This window comes from Myxine glutinosa, chromosome 5 (genome assembly GCF_964187855.1).
Source record: "Myxine glutinosa chromosome 5, kmMyxGlut1.1, whole genome shotgun sequence".
In the NCBI taxonomy this organism is placed as follows: domain Eukaryota; kingdom Metazoa; phylum Chordata; class Myxini; order Myxiniformes; family Myxinidae; genus Myxine; species Myxine glutinosa.
In genome coordinates, this window is record NC_136265.1 from 179,247,752 (window position 1) to 179,273,949 (window position 26,198).

A 26,198-nucleotide genomic window follows, 5' to 3' on the forward strand; every position below is an offset into this window, starting at 1 on the left:
GGCCAACTTTGATAAACAAACAAGATAACTCACACCCCAAATCATCAGTTCCCCCGGGCAACAATTATCACATTTCAAAAATAAAGCAACAAAATTTCACAAAACCCCCAGAGATTTTCAAAGGTAATTCACTCTGGACAAAGCACCAGCAACGACATTGTCCCTGCCCTTTACATGTTCAATTTCCCGTTGGACTCCTGCCAAGCCAAACTCCATCTCATGACCCTCTGACTTTGACTGTCAGTTTCTTGTGAATGAAGGTTAAGGGGTTGATCAAAGATCCAAAGTTAAGCAACTCGATAGCACTTTTTCCGGGAGGCCAAGCTGAGTATTCCCTACATGGACGCCTTTAGGAACGTGAAGTTCATGGTTAGTCCGTGCAGGAACGTTTACTACCTGGACGCCTTTAGGAACGTGGCGTTCACAGTTAATCCGTGTAGGAAAGTTCACTACCTAGACGCCTTTAGGAACGTGACGTTCACGGTTGATCCGTGTAGGAATTTTGGCTCGGCTGCTCCGCAGCGTTCAGTGCTTCGCCTCTTTCTAACTTCCCTAAGATTCACGGTTGGACCACCTGTCACTGTAGTCACGTAAATAACGGCCTCCCTCTCGGCCGCGACCCTGATAGTCGTCCTTTCGGGAGCTGCCGTAACTCTGGGAGCCTCCATAGCAATATCGGCTGCGGCCACCACCAACACTACCGCCAAGTTGTCCTCTTCTGTAGCCCCCTCGACGCCGACGAAATGCCTTCCCTACTGTTATGATCCGACCCTCCAACTCCTGGTTATTCAGATCCTTTTCTGCATTTCTGGCGTCCTTTGAGCTTGCAAACGTGATAAAGCCGAACCCTCTTGACTGTTGCGTTTCCCTGTCTCTTACCAACCGCACTTCCACCAGCGGCCCATATCTGTTGAAGACAGAGGTCAGAACTTCTTCCTCTGTTTTGAAGTTCAGTCCCCCTACAAATAACTTGGTACTTTTGTCGCCATCCCGAGCTGGTGTGGTGTTATTTTCCCTGCTGGGCTCTTTACCAACCCTCGGGTTACCATAAACTTTACCCCCAGCCAAATCATTCCCGATAACCACAGATACACCCTCTACAGGAAGCGTGGCTTGTAAACCGACGGTGACCAGTCCTGACACCAAATCGGACTCCAAATGGATGACATGAAGTGGAGCACTAACACATGTTACATATTTATGTGAATGTATGTGAATTACTATTCCGGGCTTTGCTTATCAATGTGTAGTCGATTAAAGGTTGTTGTGATTAAAGGGTCAGGAGCCCTTCTGAGAAAAAGGAGACCGGAAACGGAAGAAGAAAAGACACGAGGTCCTGGAGACGCGACGATTCTTCTTCTTCCTCGCCAAGCTCGGACGCGAGCAGTATCGATTGAGCAACGTAAGAGAATCGGCGTTTCAAAGCCCGTCTGGCGAGAGGAGTTACCGGGACGTGTAACTACCCTTTGACACGTCAAGTCACGGTGGGTTCGTGCACGGAACCAAGCAGCTGGCACAGTTCGCCTCGCCGTCTACAAGGCCACGTACGGGTCGCACCTTGGGCCGCGCGCGCTGGGCAAGCCGCGTGTTGCTTTGCCTGCTTTACATTACCCGCTTTGCTTGGCCAGGAGGTGCGCGCTGCAGCCGTTCTTCCCGGTACGGGACGTGCCCGGTGAAAGCACGTCAGGAAGGGTCCGTTCAACCGCCCACATGCGGAGATCGAACTACAGGAGTACGGAGACATTGTGAGAGACATTGACCACGGAGGGAGTCGGGAGTGGGGCTCACATGAGGAATGTATAAGATGGCCATCTTAGAGTTAATGTAGATGAGTTTACATCTTTGTAATATTGATTGCTGATTGTTGATGGTTAATTGCTCGGGGAATATATCATTGATTATTCCGGATCCTTGGTGTGGGGTTTTTTTTCTTGGTTGGAATTCATATTGATTGCGTCACGAAAGCGCATACATAATAAATCTTTCTGGCGGAGTTCCTCTCACGGTCCGGGGGTCACCGAGACCAGGTAGTCACCGGGAGGACCACGTAACAGAATTGGGGGCCTGTCCGGGAATTAAAATTGTATAACATAATAAAATAATAGTTTTTATTAATTAAAATTTATTAATTAATTATTAATTGGTAAATTTTTGAGAAATTGGGGTAAAGTCTTGGGGGAAGGTTAACAGGTGTTAACGATAGTCACTATGGCGTTTGTTGCACAGAACTTTGCGGTAACACCTAGTGAGGCACAGTTCCGAGCGTTACTAAAAGCGGACCTCTTGAAATTGGCCAAACATTTTAACTTGGAGGTCCGAACTAATTTGAGGAAGGCAGAGTTGCAGACCACGGTGATACAGTCTATGGTGGGATTAGGAACATGGGACGAGTTAGCCTGGCAGTGGCTACCCGAAGAACCAGAAGACGTTGAGCTCCGGAAACTGGAGTTGCAATTACGGAGCCAGGAACGGATTGAAGAAGAAGAAAGGAAAGCGGAAAAGGAAAGAGCAGAAGAAGAAAGGAAAGCAGAAAAGGAAAGAGCAGAAGAAGAAAGGAAAGCAGAAGAGAGGAGAGAAGAGAAACAAGCAGAGGAAAGGAGAGTGGAACGAGAACTCCAGGAAAGGTTAGCAGAAGAAGAAAGGAAAGCAGAAAAGGAAAGAGCAGAAGAAGAAAGGAAAGCAGAAGAGAGGAGAGAAGAGAAACAAGCAGAGGAAAGGAGAGTGGAACGAGAACTCCAGGAAAGGTTAGAAGGGAGAAAAGCAGAGGAGAGGAGAGCTGCAAGGGACCTCGAAGCAGAGGACAGAAAAGCGGAAAGGGAATTAAAGGAACGTGACATGGAGCTTCAGCAAGAAATTAAATTCAAGGAGCTGGAGTTAATGAGAGAACGGGGAGAGGTACCACCCTTGCTGACGGGGTCGACACCTAGCCAGAACACCTGCGATGTGGGCAGACATGTGAGGTTGGTTCCACCCTTCAGTGAAAAGGAAGTCGCTAAATTTTTTCCACACTTTGAGAAAGTGGCTCGACAGTTAAACTGGCCAGAGGTGGCCTGGACCATACTAGTGCAAAGTGTGCTGGTGGGAAAAGCTCAAGAGATTTATTCGGCGCTACCAATGGACCAATGTGCAGATTCTGAGGTATTGAAGAAGCACATCCTCAAAGCCTATGAGTTGGTTCCGGAAGCTTACCGGCAAAAATTCAGAAATGCCAGGAAGAGGGAGAGTGAGACCCATGTGGAGTTTGCCAGAGTGAAAGAAAACATGTTTGATCGGTGGTGTGAGTCAAAAGGAGTCGGGAAAGACTTCGAAACATTGCGTGACTTGATCCTGGTGGAGGAATTTCAACAGTGTGTCCACGAGGACATCAAAGTGTACCTGCAGGAAAAGAAAGTACCGAAGTTGTGGGACGCAGCCACCCTGGCAGATGATTATGCCTTAACACACCGGATAGGGGTCCACGAACCTAACTCCTCGCCTAGATCTCCGCAGGGGAGGTGGGGAACAGCAGGTGCGGAGAACGACAATACATGGCGGCGGCCTCAAGAGGATTATGGGGACAACGCGGATACCCCACCTGTTCGAAATCAGAGGGCTGCGGGCCCAAGACAAACTTATTTTTCGGGGGGCCCGAGGCAGACCACGAGTTTTTCCTCCGGGCCTACTTGTGCTTTTTGCAAGAAACCTGGACACTTGATGTCCAGTTGTTACCTCATGAAAAGGGAAGACCCAGAGCGGAGTCCGACTAGTACAACTCCGAATGCGATGGCAAACGTAAGAAATCGCCCACAGAAGAGTTACCAACCATTTATTTATGAGGGGTTGGTCTCACTCAAGGGAGACTTGACTAACCCAAGACCGGTTAGGGTTTTGAGGGACACAGGAGCCCATCAATCCTTAATGCTTGAAGGCATTTTGCCATTGTCAAAGAGCACCGCAACTGGTGATAGTGTTCGGTTACAAGGGATCGGTGCCTGTGTTGGTGCCCCACTTCATGTCATCCATTTTGAATCCGATTTGGTGTCAGGACCGGTCACCGTCGGTTTACAAGCCACGCTTCCTGTAGAGGGAGTATCTGTGATTATCGGGAATGATTTGGCCGGGGGGCAAATTTATGGTAACCCGAGGGTTAGTAAAGAGCACAGCAGGGAAAATAACACCCCACCAGCTCGGGATGGCGACAAAAGTTCCAAGTTATTTGTAGGGGGACTGAACTTCAACACAGAGGAAGAAGTTCTGACCTCTGTCTTCAACAGATATGGGCCGCTGGTGGAAGTGCGGGTGGTAAAAGACAGGGAAACGCAACGGTCAAGAGGGTTCGGCTTTGTCACGTTTGCAAGCACAAGAGACGGCAGGGAGGCAGAGAAGAATTGGAATGGTAAGGATTTGGAGGGTCGGACCATAACAGTAGGGAAGGCCTTTCGTAGGCGTCGAGAGGTCTACAGAAGAGGACAACTTGGCAGTAGTTTTGGGGTTGGCAGCAGCCGATATTACTATGGAGGCTCCCAGAGATACGGCACCTCCCGAAAGAATGAATGTCAGAGCACTGGCCGAGAAAGAGACCGCCAGTCAGGTAACGGCTGGGACAAGGGGTCCCACCGTAACGGTTAGGAGTCTGGAGAAGTTGAAGCACTATATACAGGGGAGCCGCCGAGCCGGGGCTCCTACACGGACTAACCGTGAACGCCACGTTCTTAAAGGCGTCCAGGTAGTGAACTTTCCTGCACGGACTAACCGTGAACTCCACGTTCTTAAAGGCGTCCATGTAATGAACTTTCCTCCCCGGACTAACCGTGAACTCCACATTCCTTAAGGCGTCCATGTAGGGAATATTCCGCTGGGCCTCCCGAAAAAGTGCTATAGAGAGGTTTAAATTTGGGGGCTTTGGTCACCACCTCTTAACCGTCATTCAAGAGAAACTAGAAGTGGTTGACGCTTGGTCCAGAGGGAATTAATCTAGGGGATCGTGTGAAATTTTGTTGCTTTATTTTTAAGTGATGACTGTGCCCGGGGGGAACTGATGAGTTGGGGGGGGGGGGTGAGTTATCTGGTTTGTTTGTCCAAGTTGGCCGGCAAAGAAAGTTTTCGCTGGGTTCAAACTTTCTTTCTTGAAGGGGGGGGAGTGTTACATATTTATGTGAATGTATGTGAATTACTATTCCGGGCTTTGCTTATCAATGCGTAGTCGATTAAAGGTTGTTGTGATTAAAGGGTCAGGAGCCCTTCTGAGAAAAAGGAGACCGGAAACGGAAGAAGAAAAGACACGAGGTCCTGGAGACGCGACGATTCTTCTTCTTCCTCGCCAAGCTCGGACGCGAGCGGTATCGATTGAGCAACGTAAGAGAATCGGCGTTTCAAAGCCCGTCTGGCGAGAGGAGTTACCGGGACGTGTAACTACCCTTTGACACGTCAAGTCATGGTGGGTTCGTGCACGGAACCAAGCAGCTGGCACAGTTCGCCTCGCCGTCTACAAGGCCGCGTACGGGTCGCACCTTGGGCCGCGCGCGCTGGGCAAGCCGCGTGTTGCTTTGCCTGCTTTACATTACCCGCTTTGCTTGGCCAGGAGGTGCGCGCTGCAGCCGTTGTTCCCGGTACGGGACGTGCCCGGTGAAAGCACGTCAGGAAGGGTCCGTTCAACCGCCCACGTGCGGAGATCGAACTACAGGAGTACGGAGACATTGTGAGAGACATTGACCACGGAGGGAGTCGGGAGTGGGGCTCACATGAGGAATGTATAAGATGGCCATCTTAGAGTTAATGTAGATGAGTTTACATCTTTGTACTATTGATTGCTGATTGTTGATGGTTAATTGCTCGGGGAATATATCATTGATTATTCCGGATCCTTGGTGTGGGGTTTTTTTCTTGGTTGGAATTCATATTGATTGCGTCACGAAAGTGCATACATAATAAATCTTTCTGGCGGAGTTCCTCTCACGGTCCGGGGGTCACCGAGACCAGGTAGTCACCGGGAGGACCACGTAACACACAGCCACCGATCCCCTGTAAACGAACACTATCCCCCGTTGCCGTCTCCTCGGACCATGGCAAAATGCCTTCAAGCATTAAAGATTGATGTGCTCCTGTGTCCCTCAATATCCTAACCGGTCTCCGGTTAGTCGAGGCTCCATCCAGTGACACAAACCCCTCTGAAATAAATGGTTGGTAACCCTTTTGATGGTGATTTCTCACAATGGCCATTGCATTTGGAGTCGTACTAGTCGAACTCCGCTCCTGATTTTCCTTTTTCAGGGCATAACATTGGGACATCACATATCCAGGTTTCTTGCAAAAAGCGCAAGTAGGCCCGGAGTAGGCTCTCTCTCCGTGGCCAAGCTCCCAGCGCTCTCTCTGTCTCTGAGCTCTAGAGGTCGAAGCATGAACTCTCCCTGCCCCCGGACTAAAGAAGCTCCCATCACTCTCTCTGTAGTCTGTGTTCTGCCCCTGTTCTCTGCCGCCCTATTATAAGCGCTTTCGCAGGGCGATCTCTCCCGGAGCCCGAGACTCCAACGATCTCCCTGCCTGGGCTCCCTGCACGTGTGCGTTGCCTCGCTAACATCGGGACACGCCGGGCGGATCCCCGTGCATGCACGACTGGAGGCTGACGTCCGTGCCACGGACATCCTCAAGGGAACACCCAACGAGCTGTCCGGGGAAAACTGCACGAACGACCGTGCTTGAGCGCGTTCTCTTCTCTTCCTTCCTTTCCCCGCGTGAGTGAGAGGGCCCTTGTCTGGAGAATTAAGTTAAGACCGGTTAAGTTTCTACCCAGTGTCTCTTTACTCTGATCATTGTACATTTATAATAAACCTGTGTTCTTTGCTTCCATTTGGCCGTTCACGTCTTTTCCCAATTGGCCTCGCATTGTACGAGATAAAACCGCTCGATCGGGTCAGTAATCATTAACGGCCTGAGTTACGTGACACGCAAACCGCTCGGACGTATCAGACCAGCGTACCCTCGTGTGAAGTTCAGCCCCCGTCCTCGGGGCGGCGTGTGTATTGAAGGTACTTGGGTATTTGACCAGAGACCCTTCCGCACGCTCGCTACGGGATTGGCGGCTGGAATTGTTTAACAATCCGCCCCCCACGAGTGCAAAGTGGGGAGCGGCCTCGTGGACTCGAAGCTCGAGGGGGAGAAGGGTTTAACCCCCCCTTAGTACGTCGACGGGCTCGAGATCCGCAACAATATATATATATATATATATATATATATATATATATATATATATATATATGTATGTATGTATATATATATATATATATATATATATATATATATATATATATATATATATATATATATATATATATATATATATATGTACATGCTAAATTTTAACTATACATGTACTTTGTTGGTTCCACCAGCTCCTCTGTGACGTAGTTTAGGAAGTTCCACCCTCCGTAAGCAAAGGATCCTTGGAGGAAGGAGAGAGCAATGAGACCGATGTCAGGTTCATGCCAGTACTCGAACGCGTTCTCCGGTCTCAACCAGAAGTACTTGCCTGGGATGGACGGATAGAGAATGGTAAGGATGAAGAAAGGAGAAGAACACGGAGAAAGAGGAAAAATGCATACACCACAACTATCAATCTCCAACGTGGAACCCTCAAAGGCCTAAACAAAAACAAGGTTCCAGGACAGCTGTCCTGTTTCATACTCAAAAACACAAAGTGATCACAATTCATGTCTTCGACTACAGCTTTTTCAACCTTGGAAAACAAGGACTCCAAGGCATTCTTATCCCGGCTGGTCTGTTTGGGTAGGGGTCATTGTTAAAGTCCTATGGACACCTCACCCATGCATATCTGCACAAATCCCATGATGATAATGAGGCCCAGCGCAAGGAGTTTTCCAGCGGTGAAAATGTCCTGGACACAGGTAGCCCAGCGGACACTCGAGCAGTTTACCCAGGTGAGCAGCACTTGAGAGCGTAGTGGAGATGAGAGCACAGCAGTTTGAGGTGAGGAGAAGGAAAAGCAGGAAGAGGGAAGAGAAGGTTAACAAAAATCTACATTAACTGGTTATGGCATTCCCTCAGAGCATTCCCATATGGAATTTTATAGATTTTTATTGATCATGTAAAAACACGAAATGCCTCTTCTAACGCATGTCTTCTATTACTAAAAGAAGTGTGTGTGTGTGTGTGTGTGTGTGTGTGTGTGTGTGTGTGTGTGTGTGTGTGTGTGTGTGTGTGTGTGTCTGTCTGTCTGTCTGTCTGTCTGTGTGTGTCTGTGTGTGTCTGTGCGTGTGCCTCTTTGTGTGCATCTGTGTCGGTGTGTATGTGTGTGTCTTTGTTTGTCTGTGCCTATGTCTGTGTGCCCGTCCATCATGCTTTATTCTAAAGGGTTCCTGCTCTCGTAGAATAATAAATATAGAACCACGGGTCCTGAAGCTCACCTGGATCAAGAACAACAGTCACTCAAATCCCCCACAGAACAAAGTGATATTTTTAATACGGTGAGCAAACATTGGTAGATCATGGGTGATGAACAAACATACCGTGAACAAACATTGGTAGATCATGGGTGATGAACAAACATACCGTGAACAAACATTGATAGATCATGGGTGATGAACAAACATACCGTGAACAAACATTGGTAGATCATGGGTGATGAAGGTTGTGATTTCATTGAAATCGTGTGTGTAGTTTCGAACAGGAGAGCAAATACCTATTTTTGGGGGTCAAAACACCCCCGTAGTTACCTTTAATGAGCGCAATTTTGATGCGGTCAATAAACCTTCGTTTGGCATCACGTGTGAAGCTTGTTTGTAAGTTTCATCAAATCCGTGTGTTTGGTTCAAGCGATAATGACTGAAGAGTTTATGGACTCACTGACTGACTGACTTACCGATGGACACTGCTCGTGTGTCATTGGACAAGGTCCAGGAAAAGTAATAATGTGTCTCATCTATATATATATATATATATATATATATATATATATATATATATATATATATATATATATATATATATATATATATATATATATATATATATATATATATATATATATATATATATATTGTTGCGGATATGGGATTTGGCCTCCATCCATATCCGCTTGTAAATATTCCCATATTTCCCCAATACTCCCCAACTATCCCCAATCCCCCATTCCCTAGTCCCATTGTCTGTAAACAACACTCTGTAGCCCCGACCTTCCCCTTTTTCCCCCATTAAATGTCGTGCCCAGGTTCACCGCATCTCACGTAGACAACTATAGGACATCTTGCTAGTTATTCTTAGTCTATGTCAGTTAAGGACTCGTTTCCATTAATTCTGACTCTTCGTTGCACCAGAATGTGATTGTATGGCACCAGTAGTAAGTTTAGGACCTCCCAATACCTCCCCACAATCTCATCTCCGCATCCTCCCATTTTCCTCATGAAACTACAACAACAACAACTACAACAACAGCGGGGGCGGCGCGGCGGCGGCGCGGGGAGTGTGCGTCCTCACTCCGGCTTGGTTAGCCGCCATTGCCCATGTGCTCCGACGGGGTTACCACACAGGGGCTGACTGTCAGCTCCTCGTCAAGGGCGGAGCCCGGTAACCCCCCCCGCACCCAATAAGAAGCGGCGGACCGATTCCATCTGGGGCGGAGCTAACGAGCCGAGGGCGTGTCACTCCCCGCTGGATATACGCAGCCACTTACCGGAGGTGACGTCAGATGCGCCCCGAGCTTGAGGAGAAACAGACGCCACCTCCAGCGCGACGATACCTCCCCGCATATCTGGACCGGACCGTGTGGATCCTGTCCCTGAGCCAAGGTGCACCTTGAGCCATCGATTCTGCCCTTCCTTGCCATCAATCCCTGTGTGAGTCAGTCTTGTCCCGTTTATCTGTGGTCTGTCGGGGCTAAAATAAGACCGTGTTTAAGTGCCCACCTTTCTGTGCTGTACCTCTTGTGCGTGTAATCTAAACGTTCTGCAAACCCATATTATAACCTCCTCCGGAGGTCTTGAGAACTGTACCCCTGGTGTCGTGTCATTTAACCCAGCCGTTGTGTCCTTTCCTTCATTGATCTAGCGTAGTGCGATTCGGCCAACGTTCGAGTGGAATCGGGTAAACTGTGCAGACGCGGTCATACCAAACCGCTCGGTAAACTAACATCCAAAACCACATCTGTAACATTTGGTGTCGGGAAGTGGGATTCGATCCGGAGCGCGTTTCACGCGCTCGAAATTATAACGGCGAAATTTGATTGTGTTTTACAAAAAAAAAAAAAAACCCCGAATTTTGAAAGTCGCGCTATGGCAGACCAAGACGGCTGGGTTCCGGTAGAGGAGAGTGAGGCAGGGTCGATCCAGGACCAAAATGAGGGACATGAGGAGAGCGAAGCAGTGAGGGTAGCAGGGTTGCAAAATGGCGTCGTCGCGCACGAGGTTACGGGCGCGCAAAATGGCGCCTCGCACGAGCGCGCGGTAGCCGAGCCCGCTGTATCAACGGGCTTTAACATGCAGCCGATTGACATGCAGGCCCTCATTGCGCAGCTACAGGCAACTGTACAGATGAGTATGGGGAGCCAAATTGAGCGATTGGGTGAGCGATTAGAGGGCCAAATGGGGGCAATGAGGGACAAAGCGAGGGGTACCGGTGAGGGATTAGACAATAATTTTAAGGGATTAGACAGTAATTTTAAGGGATTAGACAAGAAATTTGGGAAATTAGACGATAGATTAGGGGAAATACAGGAGGGGTTAACGGGGGTAGAAAATAGAATGGCTGCCCAGGAGAATCAGATAGAGGGAGTGAGAAATGGGTTAGAGGGGTTAGAAAACAGAATGGAAGGCAAATTGAGGGACATGAGGAACCAAGCGGAAAGGGAAGTTAAACAAATGGGGCAGCAGATAGAGGGGGTTAGAATGGGGGTGGAAACCAAACTGGATGCTCACAGGGAGGAAATGGAGCAGATGAGGGTGGCATCTGGGCAGGAGATGCAAGTGATGGGAGAAGAGATCAGAAGAGGAGTGAGTGAGGAGGTCGGAGGAGTGCGCGAGGAGGTGAGGAACTGTAAGGAGCGCATGGAGAAGGAGGTGAGAAAGGGGACTGTAAAATTGCAAGGTGGTATAGAGGAGTTGACGCTGGGAGTAGAACAACTGACAGTGGGACAAAAGGAGTTGGGGGACCAGGTAAAGAAGAACACAGCGGTAATAGAGGGTTTGAAATCGACACAGAAGGAGATGAAAAAGGACGTAGGGGTAATTAAAAAAGAGTGTCAGACGGTACATGAGGACCTGACGAGGAAAATGGACACGGTGGTAGAGGTGATGGAGGTTAAAGAGCGGGAGGTGCGGGAGCACATAGAAAAAAATAAAGTGGAGTTAGAGGAAGAACTTAAAGGGGCGCACGAGGAGATGAAGGAGGTGAAGCAGAAATTAGAGGAAGTGGAAGAAGGGGTGAGCGAAATTAAGAAGCGACGGAGAGAGGATAAGAAAGAGATAAAGGAGGAAGTAAAAGAATTGGTCCAAAGTCTGTGTTCGGATCGTGATGATGTGCTCATTAACCGGATGAGGGATTCGCAGGTGATGGAGGAGAAGCGAAGAGAAAGAGGACCCGGTGTAAGTGGTGACCAATATGGTCGTGCGTATGATGCGCCAGGTGATTTAATAAGCTTGGGGGTCGAGATAGACCCGGATGTTCGTGAGAGGCCAAGAGTGAGGTGTATGGCTGGTCCGGTGGCTGGTCCGGAGGGTATGGAACGAGAGGTGCGAGGTGTGGGTGAGCAAGGTTGTGGTGGTATGGAATGGGTAGCGGGTTGCGGAAGTGTGACCCATGCATCGACACCAACGGGGGTAGTTGTTAGAGGGACCGGGGAGGCACGAGAGCCCCTTGGGGGTAATGTACTGTGGGGGCCCGGCCGGCTCGGCCCCGCGCTGACCCCGCAAGGGGCGACGCACGGGGTCCGGCAGGCGGGCAACGACTCGCATACGAGGTGGTCCCACAAGGTCCCACTCGCGCCGTATGACGGCAAGAGTGATCTACGCGCGTACCTGGCGCAGTTCGACTGTGTGTGTAAGGGCAACGGTTGGGGTGAGGACGAAGGTGGAGTACACCTGGTGGCCGCATTGCGCGGCGCGGCGGCGGAGGTGCTGACGGCATTACCAGTGGGTGCTCTCACCCTGCCAGCCCTCCGCGACGCCCTAATTAATCAATTCGGCATTGAACAGCAGAGCGAGCTTGTTAAAGCTCAGCTCGCGCTGCGAAAACGCAAGCCCCAGGAAGCCATCGGGGAACTTGCCCACGACATTCGCCGCGCAGTGGGGATCGCACATGCTAGCATGGCAGCGGATTCCCGGGAAAGCCTGGCGCTGGACCATTTTATCCAGGCCCTCCCGGATATTGAGCTCCGGCAACAGCTCGCCATGTGGCGCCCGCAGACTCTGAGCCAGGCGGCTGACGCTGCGGCCCGTTGGGAAGCAGCGAGGCCCCTGGCCCGGGGGGGCGAGCGTCTAGCAATGGCGGTCCGCCAGGTGGGACCCCCGATGGAGGGCGGACCCCTTAGGGGGCCCGCCCCCGACGTGAGTCCTGACCTGGCGGGCATGGTCCGGAGGCTGGTGGACCAGCGCCTGGCGGGACCTGGACCATGGCAGGCGGCCCCGGAGGTGGCCCGCGGTGGACCACGAGCGGGTAATCCAATTCGGACCTACAGGGGGGGAAATTTGGAATTCCGGAGACAAGCACCTTATCAGGTGAGGTGCTATACCTGCAACCGTCTGGGTCACCTGGCGCGGCACTGTCGAGCCACGCGCCGGGATGATCCCCGGCGGTTGAGGTCCTCAACTCCGCCCAGGGGGGAGCGGGTTAGCCGACCCCAGACACCCCCCCGCCAGACCCCGGGAAACTAGAAGGTGTCGGGCACGTAGGGCGGTGTTCGGCAGAAGAGGATGGAGGAGAGCCCTCATTGACGCGACAGGTCATTTATTGTGGCCAAATTGGAACCGGTAGCCTGACAATCAGATGCAAAATTGCCGGCGTGGGGGTAGACGCCGTGGTGGACACAGGAGCTAGCGCCACGATCATCAGCCCTGTGGTCCTTGATTCGAGCGCAGGTGGCTGGGATAAGATCCAGCGCCTGCAAAATTATAGTTTGCAACTTGCTACCGGGGTAACGGCCCCGATCATAGGGAGTGGTTCTGTGACCCTCAGGTTAGGGTCGGTAAGGAAGGAGATAGATGTTTGGGTGGCGGAGGTGTGCGACCCATGTTTAATAGGGTTGGATTTGTTGACTGCCAGCGGTTGTAAAATCGACTTGTGCCGGGGGATCCTGCAGGTGGGAGTAGAAGAGCTGCCGTTAGGGGGAGTAAGCACGGCCGAGAGAGCGGAGCTGGAGGCTTCCGAGGCCGTGACCATTCCCCCAAGGGCCGAGGCGATAGTGCCGGCCCGGTGGGCAGCTCGCCCAACATGGCAGGAGTCCTGCGGCCTGGTCGAACCGGTGGCAGCGCAGTCCATACCGGGTTTAATCGTGGGCCGCACCCTTGTAAAAACGGACGGACCGGTAGTGGCCGTCCGAGTAATAAATATGAGTACAGAACCACGCACTATAGTAAGGGGCACGAGGGTAGCTGGCTGCACCCCAGTTGAGGAAGTCACGACAGTGAGGGGCGAGAACGTCCAGCCGAGCCGACCCCGGGGGGAGCCTTCAATAAGAAGTAGGAATTGGCCCGATCCCATTTGCGAGATGGTAAATCGTAGTAGCGTAGAGTTGGGAGGTACCCAGAGGGAGGCCTTACACAAACTGGTTGGGTCCCATTTGGACCTCTTCTCCCTGTCCACCGAGGATATTGGACGTACGGGCCTGGTGAAACATCAGATCCACACCGGTGAGGCCCGGCCTATTCGTCAGGCCGCCCGACGGCTCCCTTGGAGCAAGAGGGCGGAAGCTGACGAGCAGGTTGAAAAAATGCTCGACGCAGGCGTGATCGAGCCCTCGGGAAGTCCTTGGATGTCACCTGTTGTGCTGGTCAAAAAGAAGGATGGGACCACGCGGTTCTGCGTGGACTATCGCCAGCTAAACAACGTGACACTCAAGGACTCATATCCCCTGCCAAGAATTGATGACACCCTCGATGCCGTTGCGGGCTCAAATTGGTTCTCGACTTTGGACCTCAAGAGTGGGTATTGGCAGGTGGAGATGGATAGGGCAGGGAAGGAGAAAACGGCATTTTCCACAGGTAAGGGACTGTATCAGTTTACTGTGATGCCGTTTGGTTTGTGTAACGCCCCCGCCACCTTTGAAAGATTGATGGAGCATGTACTAGGCAGCATGCCATGGCAATCATGCCTGGTGTACCTGGATGACGTCCTGGTACATGCCAAAACGTTCCCCCAGGCAGTAGCTAATTTGGACCAGGTGTTCGGGTGCCTCAGACAGGCAGGGTTGAAGCTGAACCCGAGTAAGTGCACTTTGTTTGCAAGAGAGGTGGCCTATCTAGGTCACGTGATCGGCCGCGAGGGGGTAAAAACGGACCCAGACAAAATTAAAGCGGTAGAGGAGTGGCCCGCACCACGTACCATCAAGGAGGTGCGGGGATTTTTGGGACTCTGCTCCTACTACCGGCGCTTTGTGGCGAAATTTGCGGAGTTGGCCCGTCCCCTCCACCGGCTTACGGAGAAGGGGACGCGATTTAATTGGACACGGGAGTGCCACGAGGCCTTCCAAAAATTGAAGGGGTGTCTAACATCCGCACCCCTTCTAGCGTACCCCACTAGTAACGGGGCATTTACCCTGGACACGGATGCGAGCCAGGAAGGATTGGGCGCAGTTTTGTCCCAGACACAGGAGGGCGTGGAGAGAGTGATTGGTTATTATAGTCGGGCCTTAAGTAGGCCCGAGCGAAATTATTGCGTCACTCGCAAAGAGTTATTGGCTATGCTGGCTGCCATGAACCATTTCCACCCGTACTTGTACGGGCGGAAATTTTTGGTTAGAACTGACCATTCCTCCTTGCAATGGCTCCTTCGGTTCAAGGAACCAGAGGGCCAAATTGCAAGGTGGTTGGAAAAGTTGCAGCAGTACGATTTTGATGTGGCCCATAGGGCCGGGAAGGCCCATGGTAATGCGGACGCACTCTCTCGGCGTCCTTGTCTGGGGGAAAACTGCAAATTTTGTGCGAGACACGAGGAGAGGGAACAATTGGGCGATTCGGACCCGACCCTCGTTGTCCGGGCAACCCGGGTGAGAGGGCCAATTTTGCCACTAACCGCAGATGAGGAATTCGGAACTTTGGCTTGGAGCACGGCCCAGCAGGAGGATCCTGTTCTGGGGCCGGTGTTCCAATGGGTCAAATTGGGGCAAAGACCAAAGGGGGAAGAGGTCACCCCCCTCGGGGCGCAAACAAAGGCGTATTGGGCTCAGTGGCAGACCCTGGAATTGAAAGGCAACATCTTGTATCGCAAGTGGGTGGAGGTTCCCTCTGATAGAACTTCCTGGCTGGTGGTAGTCCCAAATAAATTTAAGACCGATATATTGCAACAGGTGCATGGTACCCGCCCCGGCGGCCATTTGGGCAGGACAAAGACGACATCGCAGGTACGCCGGAGGTTTTATTGGGTGAATATGGGGCGCGACATACAGGACTGGTGTCGGAGATGCGACGCCTGTACTGCCAAAAAGGGACCAGCACGGAGGATGAGGGCCCCCCTTCAATTACACCAGGTGGGGGCCCCCCTAGAGCGGGTGGCCATGGATATCCTAGGCCCACTACCCCGCACCCGCCTAGGTAATAAGTACATCCTCGTTGTGATGGACTACTTCACCAAGTGGCCGGAGGCCTACGCCCTCCCCAACCAAGAAGCAGGGGTGGTAGCGCAGGCCTTCGTGGAAGGATTTGTGTGCCGACATGGGATTCCACAGGAGTTGCACACCGACCAGGGACGAAATTTTGAGAGCAAATTGCTAAAAGATGTGTGCAGTCTCCTGTCAATTCGGAAAACCAGAACAACGCCTTTAAGACCTCAATCTGACGGGATGGTGGAAAGATTCAACCGAACTTTAATCCAACAACTGGCACTGTTCACCGCCACCCGTCAGGATGACTGGGACGAACATCTCCCTTATTTGCTCATGGCCTACCGAACCAGCCAGCATGGGGCCACCGCATGCAGTCCAGCGTTGCTTATGTATGGGCGGGAGTTACGGGCTCCCGCCGACTTGCTATGCAGTCCCGTGCCAGACACAGTGGTTAACCCGCCGAGGGAGGGGTACGCACGTCACCTAGAGGAAGGCATGGAGCTAGTCCATGCCTTCGCCCGCCGCCAACTCCACCTGGCGGGGGAAAAGATGAAGCGCAGGTACGACGACCGGAGCCAGGGGAGTCAATACGCTCCGGGGATGAAGATTTGGTTCTTTAATCCCCGGAGGCGGAAGGGAAGGTGCCCAAAACTCACCTCCCCCTGGCAAGGCCCAGGAGTCGTCCTGTCGCAAATCTGTGACGTGGTCATCAAGATCAAAATGGGGCCACGAGCCCTCCCTCGGATCGTCCACGCCGACCGGATAAGGCCTTACACCGGCGAGCAGGCGCCCCCGTGGATTGCCTCGGCTTTAGATGCCGAGGCGGGACCCAGTACCTCTGAATAAGGGGGGCTTATTAGTGCCAGAGGACTGGGGGATTGAGGAGCGATGGGCCCGGTGGGTAAGGGTGGCATCCCTGCCACCCTTCCCATAAGTGGGGCAAATGCGCTATAGTTTATGGGGTGTATGGCAGTGAAAACTAGCCCGGGTGGGTTAGGATATTGATAGGGCCCTAGAAGATGACATTAGGTAACGTTAAGTTTAGTTAGTGACTGATACCTGTAGTGGGGACGCAGGTAGATTAGGGTGGATGATAATGACGAGGGAGCGCAATAGTTTAAAGGGACGACTGGGAAGCGCAAGTTTCAGAGGGGAGTAGTTAGATGAGATGATGCTGTGTGAGGATTGAACAGGTGTGATTGCACAGGTGTGCAACTGAACAGGTGTATGGAGCAGTGTATGAGTAGTAAGTGTGTGGATCAGCGCGAATGCGCTTGGGGAGAGAAGGGTGCAGGTGGCACCAGGTGTGAGAGCACAGGTGTGCAAGTACAGGTGTGTGGAATATATGGAGCAGAGAATGAGTGGTGTGGAGAGAGTTGGAGTAAGTGTTACGGAGTGGTGTGCATGGTGCGAAGGTGTGGATGGGGGAAGAGTGGACCCCTTTCACGAGTACCCGGGGCGGGTAGTGTAAGTGTTAGGTAGAGGGTATAGGTAAATTGTGGTTGGATATTGGCATTTGTGGTGCGGTTGCAGAATGGTATTGTGGATGGGTGCATTAGTGTTGTGGAAATGGCTGGGCGTGTAGCCTGTTAGTGTGTGTAGTTGGTTGGGCACTCCACCACTGTGAGGATGTCGGCCAGGTGAGGCCGCAGGTGGGCTCTGGGAGCCGTTAGTGTCAGTGGGGCCCGAGGATCCGGAGGACGGACCCGGGTAGCCCAGTGCCAGAGAGGGCACTGAGTGGGGAGAGCGCCAGAGGGCCTTCCCCAGGTAGTTAGGTTAGGGTAAGGAGCAGGTAAGCTCGGAGGCAACTGCAGTGGTGGAGGTGTGCAGGTGGGTAGACCTGCGGGGAGAGCTACACGTCGCGGCCCAGAAATTGTGCGAGGGCACCGGGAGATGAATCGGGGGAGTGAGACCCCAAATTGAAAAGCACCACAGTTTGGTCAATGGGAATTGGTTTTTAGAACCCATAGTGTAAGAGGGCCAATGGTTTGGCAGGAGAAAGACCCCGGGTAATGTAAAGTTGTTAAAGTCATTTAGGAAATAGTTAGGATTGATGAACCTGTCGCACCATACGCAGCCACTTACCTGTGGTGATGGATGACTCCACACCTGTGTTTTCTTTGTTCTGTGTGCAGGAAAGGAGAATTGCTGTTGGATTTGTGAGACGCATCACGACGTGGATGAGACATTGGGGTGATTCCATCTCTCCCTCCCTAGGAGGGACTGATGATGAATTGGTGATGGCAAATTATGATGTTGAGTTGGAGATAGCAAATTTTGATGAGAGTTGAAAATGGCAAATTTGATTGGTTAGGAGGGAGAGAAGACGAATTTGGTTTATGGGAGGAACGGGGAAGACAGTAGGGACGTTTGTTGATTTGTAAAGTAGATGTTTATGGGTAGTGTTGTGTTTTGTGGATACAGTAAGGGGTAAGGGAGGGGCCATGTAGGTTACCTGGTGGGGGGGGGGCATACGGTAGGAACGTACCTGTCTCACCTGGTTCCCATGTGCCCCCAGTGTGCATCATCTTGTATTGCGTGCACTTTTGCGCCCTTACCACCTTACTCACTTGTCTTCTTCTTTTGTCTCCCACCTCCGAGGATCTGGCTTTGGGGCAGAGAGAGAGGAGAGAGAGGTGCTGGCTCCGCAGTTGTGGGCCTGCACTTTCGCTGCTTGCTGCCGGGATCGATACACCATATGGACCGCAATTTTTGTGGCCGCCCACCATGGACCGCAGTTCTCTTGCGGGCAAGCACCACCCGTGGATGGACCTATTGGTCAACGTGGCACCTATGCCATACAGGTGAACCACTAATAGTTGGCCCCCTGACGGCCACAATTTAGAAATGGACGCGGTTGGCGCCTTTCTTTATTTTTAAAGAAGCCAGAAGGCCAAGTGCTTCAGGAAGGCAAGACCAGCGGCAGAACATCAGCCGGCTGCGACACCACCGGTGACTATAAACACTTTATTGGTGCACCGGATGGTGCTGACTGTGTGATGGGGTGGTGCTTTTGGTGCTTGAACGGGGTGCTCTGCACATTATTAAAGGCCGTAAGGCCACAGAGCACTCGTGGGTTGGTGTATCGATGCTGGCATGCGTGCTCTCTCTATGCATAACATCTGCATGTGTTCCTCCAAAAACAGGTCCTGGATCGTAGTGTAAATATCAGCGTAGTCTTGTGTAAATAATGCTCCCTACCAGCTGTATGTTTAGTTTGAGGATTCTTTCCGCGATTCGGTTATCCTGTGGGTGTGTTTCTGTGAGGAGAAGGGTGCAACGTCGCAGGGGGACATATTTACTCATTTGTGAACATCTGTAAAACTGTCGAACTCAGGGTAGAGTTAATAGTAGAGGGAACTACATCTGAGTGCCACACTAAAGTAGGTAAAAATTTATCGGGTCGGGACGCCCCGAGGTAGAGAAGGGTGCAATGTTGCGGATATGGGATTTGGCCTCCATCCATATCCGCTTGTAAATATTCCCCTATTTCCCCAATACTCCCCAACTATCCCCAATCCCCCATTCCCTAGTCCCATTGTCTGTAAACAACACTCTGTAGCCCCGACCTTCCCCTTTTTCCCCCATTAAATGTCGTGCCCAGGTTCACCGCATCTCACGTAGACAACTATAGGACATCTTGCTAGTTATTCTTAGTCTATGTCAGTTAAGGACTCGTTTCCATTAATTCTGACTCTTCGTTGCACCAGAATGTGATTGTATGGCACCAGTAGTAAGTTTAGGACCTCCCAATACCTCCCCACAATCTCATCTCCGCATCCTCCCATCTTCCTCATGAAACTACAACAACAACAACAACTACAACAACAGCGGGGGCGGCGCGGCGGCGGCGCGGGGAGTGTGCGTCCTCACTCCGGCTTGGTTAGCCGCCATTGCCCATGTGCTCCGACGGGGTTACCACACAGGGGCTGACTGTCAGCTCCTCGTCAAGGGCGGAGCCCGGTAACCCCCCCGCACCCAATAAGAAGCGGCGGACCGATTCCATCTGGGGCGGAGCTAACGAGCCGAGGGCGTGTCACTCCCCGCTGGATATACGCAGCCACTTACCGGAGGTGACGTCAGATGCGCCCCGAGCTTGAGGAGAAACAGACGCCACCTCCAGCGCGACGATACCTCCCCGCATATCTGGACCGGACCGTGTGGATCCTGTCCCTGAGCCAAGGTGCACCTTGAGCCATCGATTCTGCCCTTCCTTGCCATCAATCCCTGTGTGAGTCAGTCTTGTCCCGTTTATCTGTGGTCTGTCGGGGCTAAGATAAGACCGTGTTTAAGTGCCCACCTTTCTGTGCTGTACCTCTTGTGCGTGTAATCTAAACGTTCTGCAAACCCATATTATAACCTCCTCCAGAGGTCTTGAGAACTGTACCCCTGGTGTCGTGTCATTTAACCCAGCCGTTGTGTCCTTTCCTTCATTGATCTAGCGTAGCGTGATTCGGCCAACGTTCGAGTGGAATCGGGTAAACTGTGCAGACGCGGTCATACCAAACCGCTCGGTAAACTAACATCCAAAACCGCGTCTGTAACAATATATATATAAAAGAAAGTTTTTGTTTGTTTGTTTGTTTGTCTGCATGCGCTAATCTCCTGAATGGTGAAAGATAGGAGGAAACCTCTAAAACAAAAAATGTCGGGACGGGCCCCGGGAAGGTTATAGGCTAGGTGGCGAGGCCGGTCGACGCCGCTTCGGCCAGGTATAGGCCCATTTCGCAATTAAAACCTGAGCTGAATTATAGTAGTCAATTCATTCAAAAAGAACCGGGGTAATGCCGGGTGCATTCGGCTAGTCTACTATAAAAGAGAGATTTCTGTCTGTGTGTGTGTCTGTCTGTGTGTCGCCATTTTTCTCACAGATGGCTGAACGGATCTTCATCAAAATTTCAGATGTTCATCAGCGAGTGCCTGGGAGTGTTTTAGGCAAAAACAAAAGTTCGTTTCCCCCCCCCCCCCCCCCACCCCAATTTCCACCTCCCCTTTCCCCTCCCTCCCCCTGCCCCCTCTCCTTCCCCCTTCGGCCCCCTTCCCCCTCCCACTCTCCCCCCCTTCCTCCCAATGCCTCTCTACCCCTCAACCCTTCTTATCTCTGTAAGGGCAGGGTGTCATAATAATGTGTCTTGTGTGTCATAATAATATGTCTCATGTGTCATAATAATGTGTCTCGTGTGTCATAATAATGTGTCTCGTGTGTCATAATAATGTGTCTCGTGTCATAATAATGTCTCATGTGTCATAATAATGTGTCTCGTGTGTCATAATAATGTCTCATGTGTCATAATAATGTGTCTCGTGTGTCATAATAATGTCTCGTGTGTCATAATAATGTCATGTGTCATAATAATGTCTTGTGTGTCATAATAATGTGTCTCGTGTGTCATAATAATGTGTCTCGTGTGTCATAATAATGTGTCTCGTGTGTCATAATAATGTGTCTCGTGTGTCATAATAATGTGTCTCGTGTGTCATAATAATGTCTCGTGTGTCATAATAATGTCTCGTGTGTCATAATAATGTGTCTCGTGTCATAATAATGTGTCTCGAGTGTCATAATAATGGCTCGTGTCATAATAATGTGTCTCGTGTGTCATAATAATGTGTCTCGTGTGTCATAATAATGTGTCTCGTGTGTCATAATAATGTGTGTCGTGTGTCATAATAATGTGTCTCGTGTGTCATAATAATGTCTCATGTGTCATAATAATGTGTCTCGTGTGTCATAATAATGTGTCTCGTGTGTCATAATAATGTGTCTCGTGTGTCATAATAATGTCTCGTGTGTCATAATAATGTGTCTCGTGTCATAATAATGTGTCTCGTGTCATAATAATGTGTCTCAAGTGTCATAATAATGTCTCGTGTGTCATAATAATGTCTCGTGTCATAATAATGTGTCTCGTGTGTCATAATAATGTCTCGTGTGTCATAATAATGTCTCGTGTGTCATAACTCATAATAATGTCTCGTGTGTCATAATAATGTGTGTCGTGTGTCATAATAATGTGTCTCGTGTCATAATAATGTCTCGAGTGTCATAATAATGTCTCGTATGTCATAATAATGTCTCGTGTCATAATAATGTGTCCCATGTGTCATAATAATGTGTCTCATGTGTCATAATAATGTCTCGTGTGTCATAATAATGTCTCGTGTGTCATATTAATGTGTGTCGTGTGTCATAATAATGTGTCTCGTGTGTCATAATAATGTGTTTCGTGTGTCATAAGAATCATTGGAAAAGTAATCATAGATTTACTTTGAACAAAGTTAGTGTCCATTTAATCATGCACAGTGTCTGTTGTAAAAGCCTGTCTTTCCGTGATTGAAGAAGAAGAAGCAGGAGATTTCATATAGGGGTCCAACAACCACAGCAACAAGAACAACAACTACACGTGCTTTCTGGCGAGTTTCACTTAGTCGTTCATCCTCTTTGAGACCCACACATAGACATGTAACATGTTTGTGATATACAAGTTGTCTTTGGATTAAACCCATCAGCGAAACGACAGGTATAGGCATGCCTCGTGTTTATTAAAGAGGTGTTTCGAAAACAAAACAGAAACTAGAACGGCACTCAGTGGAGAGCATACCTCCTCCAGGTGAACAGTTTACGTTTTGTATCCCAGAGTAGACCAGAAAATCACAACACAGAATCACATTTAATCAAAATCATCCGTCCACAACTTTTTGAGATATTCTGCTATGTTTTGTTTTTGGCCCAATCTCCCAATGGTGAAGAATCACTTTAAAATTCTACTAGCCGGATCCGGATCTTCACCAAAATCGAATCAATTCTTCATCGTCACACACACAATCTGTCCACCAAATTTCGTCCGAATCTGTTCACAACTTTTTGAGATATCTTGTTCACAAACAAAGAAACAGAGAGACGGATGAAAACATAACCTGCATCTACCTTTGGTGGCGGAGGTAATCAAATCAAACTGTGTTCGTGGATGAATAGATTTCAGAGGTGATAAAGAGTTGTAGTCATGTAGCACCTGGTACACCACCTGATCCAGTGTAGCACCTGGTACACCACCTGATCCAGTGTAGCACCTGGTATACCACCTGATCCAGTGCATTTCGGGTCATGTCCCAATAATTGTCCCCATTCATGACCCTTCCGTTGCTTCACCTGGCTCCTATGTTGTCCCCAAACACCAGGTGATGCTCTCAGGTATTAGGATGTGCTGCTGCTCAGTGTTGAGCATGGTTCGATTCACTAGTGAAGTGGCATACCAGCCCAATGAGCCACAAGGATTCCATCTAAATTGATTTACGTCACAAGTGGGATAACTACATTAACATTAGTTAACCCGCGCACGCCAAGTGAAAAGCGCGGTTAAGCAATTGGGTCAAGTCCGTCCCTCTGTCTGTTTCATCAGTTTATGATCAGTTTATGATCGAGAAACATTGTTATAATTTGAACACGAATCGGAACATGAACAAGTACAAAAAGTTTTAATTAAAACAAAAGCCGCGTCGATGTTACACAATGCCTAGATGCAGCTGTGCCTATAACGTCGATGTTATAGGCACAGGACATTCCTATTGATTCGATTACTTGATGTTATTTTTGTGCAAAGTGAAAATATATCTCGGCAATTTCCCGTGTGTGGCGACGAATTTTTAATATATCTCGGCATTTTCCCGTCTGTTATTTCAGGCGGTGTATGACTGACCATGCCGCGATTTAAAAAATATATATCTCGGCAATTTCCCGTGTGTGGCGACACGTGAACGAAGCTATGCTCCTCTCTCCACATTATTGTGACGACGTATAAATTAAATATTTCATCGTGACGATTGGCATCAAATGGACGAATTTTTAATATATCTCGGCATTTTCCCGTCTGTTATTTCAGGCGGTGTATGACTGACCATGCCGCGATTTAAAAAAAATATATCTCGGCAATTTCCCGTATGTGGCGACACGTGAACGAAGCTATGCTCCTCTCTCCACATTATTGTGACGACATATAAATTAAATATTTCATCGTGACGATTGTCATCAAATGGACGAATTTTTAATATATCTCGGCATTTTCCCGTCTGTTATTTCGGGCGGTGTATGACTGACCATGCCGCGATTTAAAAAATATATATCGCAATGGACTTGAAGTTACAGGCCTTTGAGAATTCATTTCGTTCTATAAAGGGCAACTTTCATCGGATTGAATTCCCGTTTTTTTTCAACCGAGTCTAAAACTATGTTAGCGACTGTGAAAAATGAAATGATATATCGAATTTGATTTGAAATAAAACTGTGTGAGAGAGGAAGACACCATGGGCCTACAAAACAGGCCTCAAAGCTATGCGAGTTAATAAAATGGTGGATATTTGTTTATATGAAGCCTCTCCCACAATGGGTGGAGCTATGGTTCCCAGAATGGGTGGAGCTTTGAGGTTTTGTCTTCTCTGCAAGAACAAGAAGAAGAACAAGAAGAAGAAGAAGAACACGAACAACAGCAGAGGGCACTCTATGACCAGTGTCTTGCGACGCGGCTAAAAACAGACAAGGTTACCATTTTATTGTACTTTTGTCTCTGAATTTGTCCCAGTCAAACAAAATTGAAAATCATTCCAAGCAGGAATCAAGGTGTCCTTGTGTTTTATACTTCTCCCTCCCCCCCCCCCCCCCCCTTCCCACGCCTCCTCCCCCCAAGCCCTCTCCCTTCCACACATCTCCCTGCTCTCAAATGTTGTGTTTGTGTGCTTCCCCTTCTCTCCCCATCTTGTCTTCCGCTCCCTCTTTTTATATATTTTGTTTGTCTGGTTGATTTGTTTGTGAAGTAAATGTTAGCTCTTTCACGAGCCTCGATTCAATATACAAAAAAAAAAAAAAAATTTTTTAAAGGACATCATAAAGGACACAAACAACAAGCATGGAGACCTGATGTAACGTGTGAGATCGGGTGATGTAATCAACACTGCGGAAAATGGCGGTAAAACCTTGTATTAATTTATTAATTTGGCTTTTACAATCTTTATTTTATTCTAATCAAATTATGTACTTGAACACTGTAACAACACGTCACCTGTCACAATACAGCACTTCCAAGAACCTCCAGGTTTGCAATACGTGGACAAGGTGTACAAGGGTGTATAATGGTGGTGTGTAAAGGTGGTATGTAAGTGTGGTGTGTAAGGGTGGTGTGTAAGGGTAGTGTGTAAGTGCGGTATATAAGGGCGGTGTATAAGCGCGGTGTATCAGGGCGGTTTATAAGGGCGGTGTATAAGCGCGGTGTATAAGCGCGGTGTATGTATAAGCCTTAACGGTTAGGGTGCTGGCTTGGGATCCGAGGGTCCTGAATTCAAATCCTGGTCGGCCATTGAATTAACACAAGGTGGAGTTGACTCAGGTCGGTGAAATGAGTACCCGCTTACTGGGAATTCCACATCTGGTGTGGAGTAGCGCCCTCCAGGATTATAGCTTAAAGATGGATTGCATGCACGTGCTCTGTATCGCCAACGGCCATGAAAGAAGCGTCTAGTATTATGTATAATGGAGCAAGTGTTTGTATGTTTGTATGTATGTATGTATGTATGTATGTATGTGTGGGAGCTGTGCTCGCACGATAAAATCGGACAAAATGGACGACGCCAGGAATTAGGTTTCTCTGAGCTATTTATTCCCAGCTCACTCAAACGAACTCCAAAGCACTGAATCAGCCCATCGAACGGGCGGCAATATATATCAGAAACTCGACACACAAAAGCCACGCCTCTCAGGCGGGGCGTGGTATGCAAATAGATAAGCCACGCCTCTCAACGGGGCGTGGTATGCAAGGCAAGCGTTCGCCCGGTAAAGGCAAGTCTCAACACGCCCGGGCGAGTCCGGACACGTGACCGCTCGCCGGTTGCATCATCGGCCAGTGCAGGGTAATTGTGTCATGCTACCGGTAACCGCTACACGCGCCCCTCCCCCCCCCCCCCCCCCAGAATTAACATGCACCGGGAGAGTCAGTTTGAGGGGGGTCTTGATGACCCGGCCGAAACGACCCCTGACGATTCGTGTGGGGGTGGTAGGTGGCGGGGCGGTGGATGGTCGGGCGGGGGGCCTGGTTGACGGGGACGGCCCCGATGTGGAGGAAGGGCCAACCGTGGAGGTTGGTCGATGTCCAAATGGGCCGGCTTGAGGCGGTCCACGGAGATGCGGTCCGCCTTGCCGCCGATGTCGATGGTGAACGACTTGTCGTCCCTCTTCAGGACCCGGAAAGGTCCATCGTACGGCGGCCGGAGCGGTCCCCGGTGTGCGTCGTGCCAGATAAAAACGTACTCCGCAGTGCAAAGTGCTGGGGGGACGTGGGGTTGGGGGCAGCCGTGGTGGGACGTGGGCACGGGGGCAAATCTCCTGGCGGCCTCCTGGAGGACCGAGCGTTGGCGAACCGCGGACCAGGGGCCGGTGGCGTCAGGGATGAATTCGCCTGGCACGCGCAGT

The 26,198-nt window shown here is 50.1% G+C and overlaps 1 protein-coding gene across 2 annotated transcripts in view; it reads right to left on the reverse strand.

Annotated features, from left to right (window-relative positions):
* The window catches only part of LOC137426659 (large neutral amino acids transporter small subunit 2-like), an 803,798-nt gene that overhangs the window by 715,706 nt on the left and 61,894 nt on the right, over window positions 1-26,198 (reverse strand). For both annotated transcript variants that reach the window (XM_068115419.2, XM_068115420.2), the window contains exons 4-5: window positions 7,798-7,923; window positions 7,351-7,504 (exon numbers count right to left, since the gene is read on the reverse strand). In XM_068115419.2, the coding sequence (XP_067971520.1) occupies window positions 7,351-7,504; window positions 7,798-7,923 (280 nt within the window). The remainder of the gene's footprint in view (window positions 1-7,350; window positions 7,505-7,797; window positions 7,924-26,198) is intronic.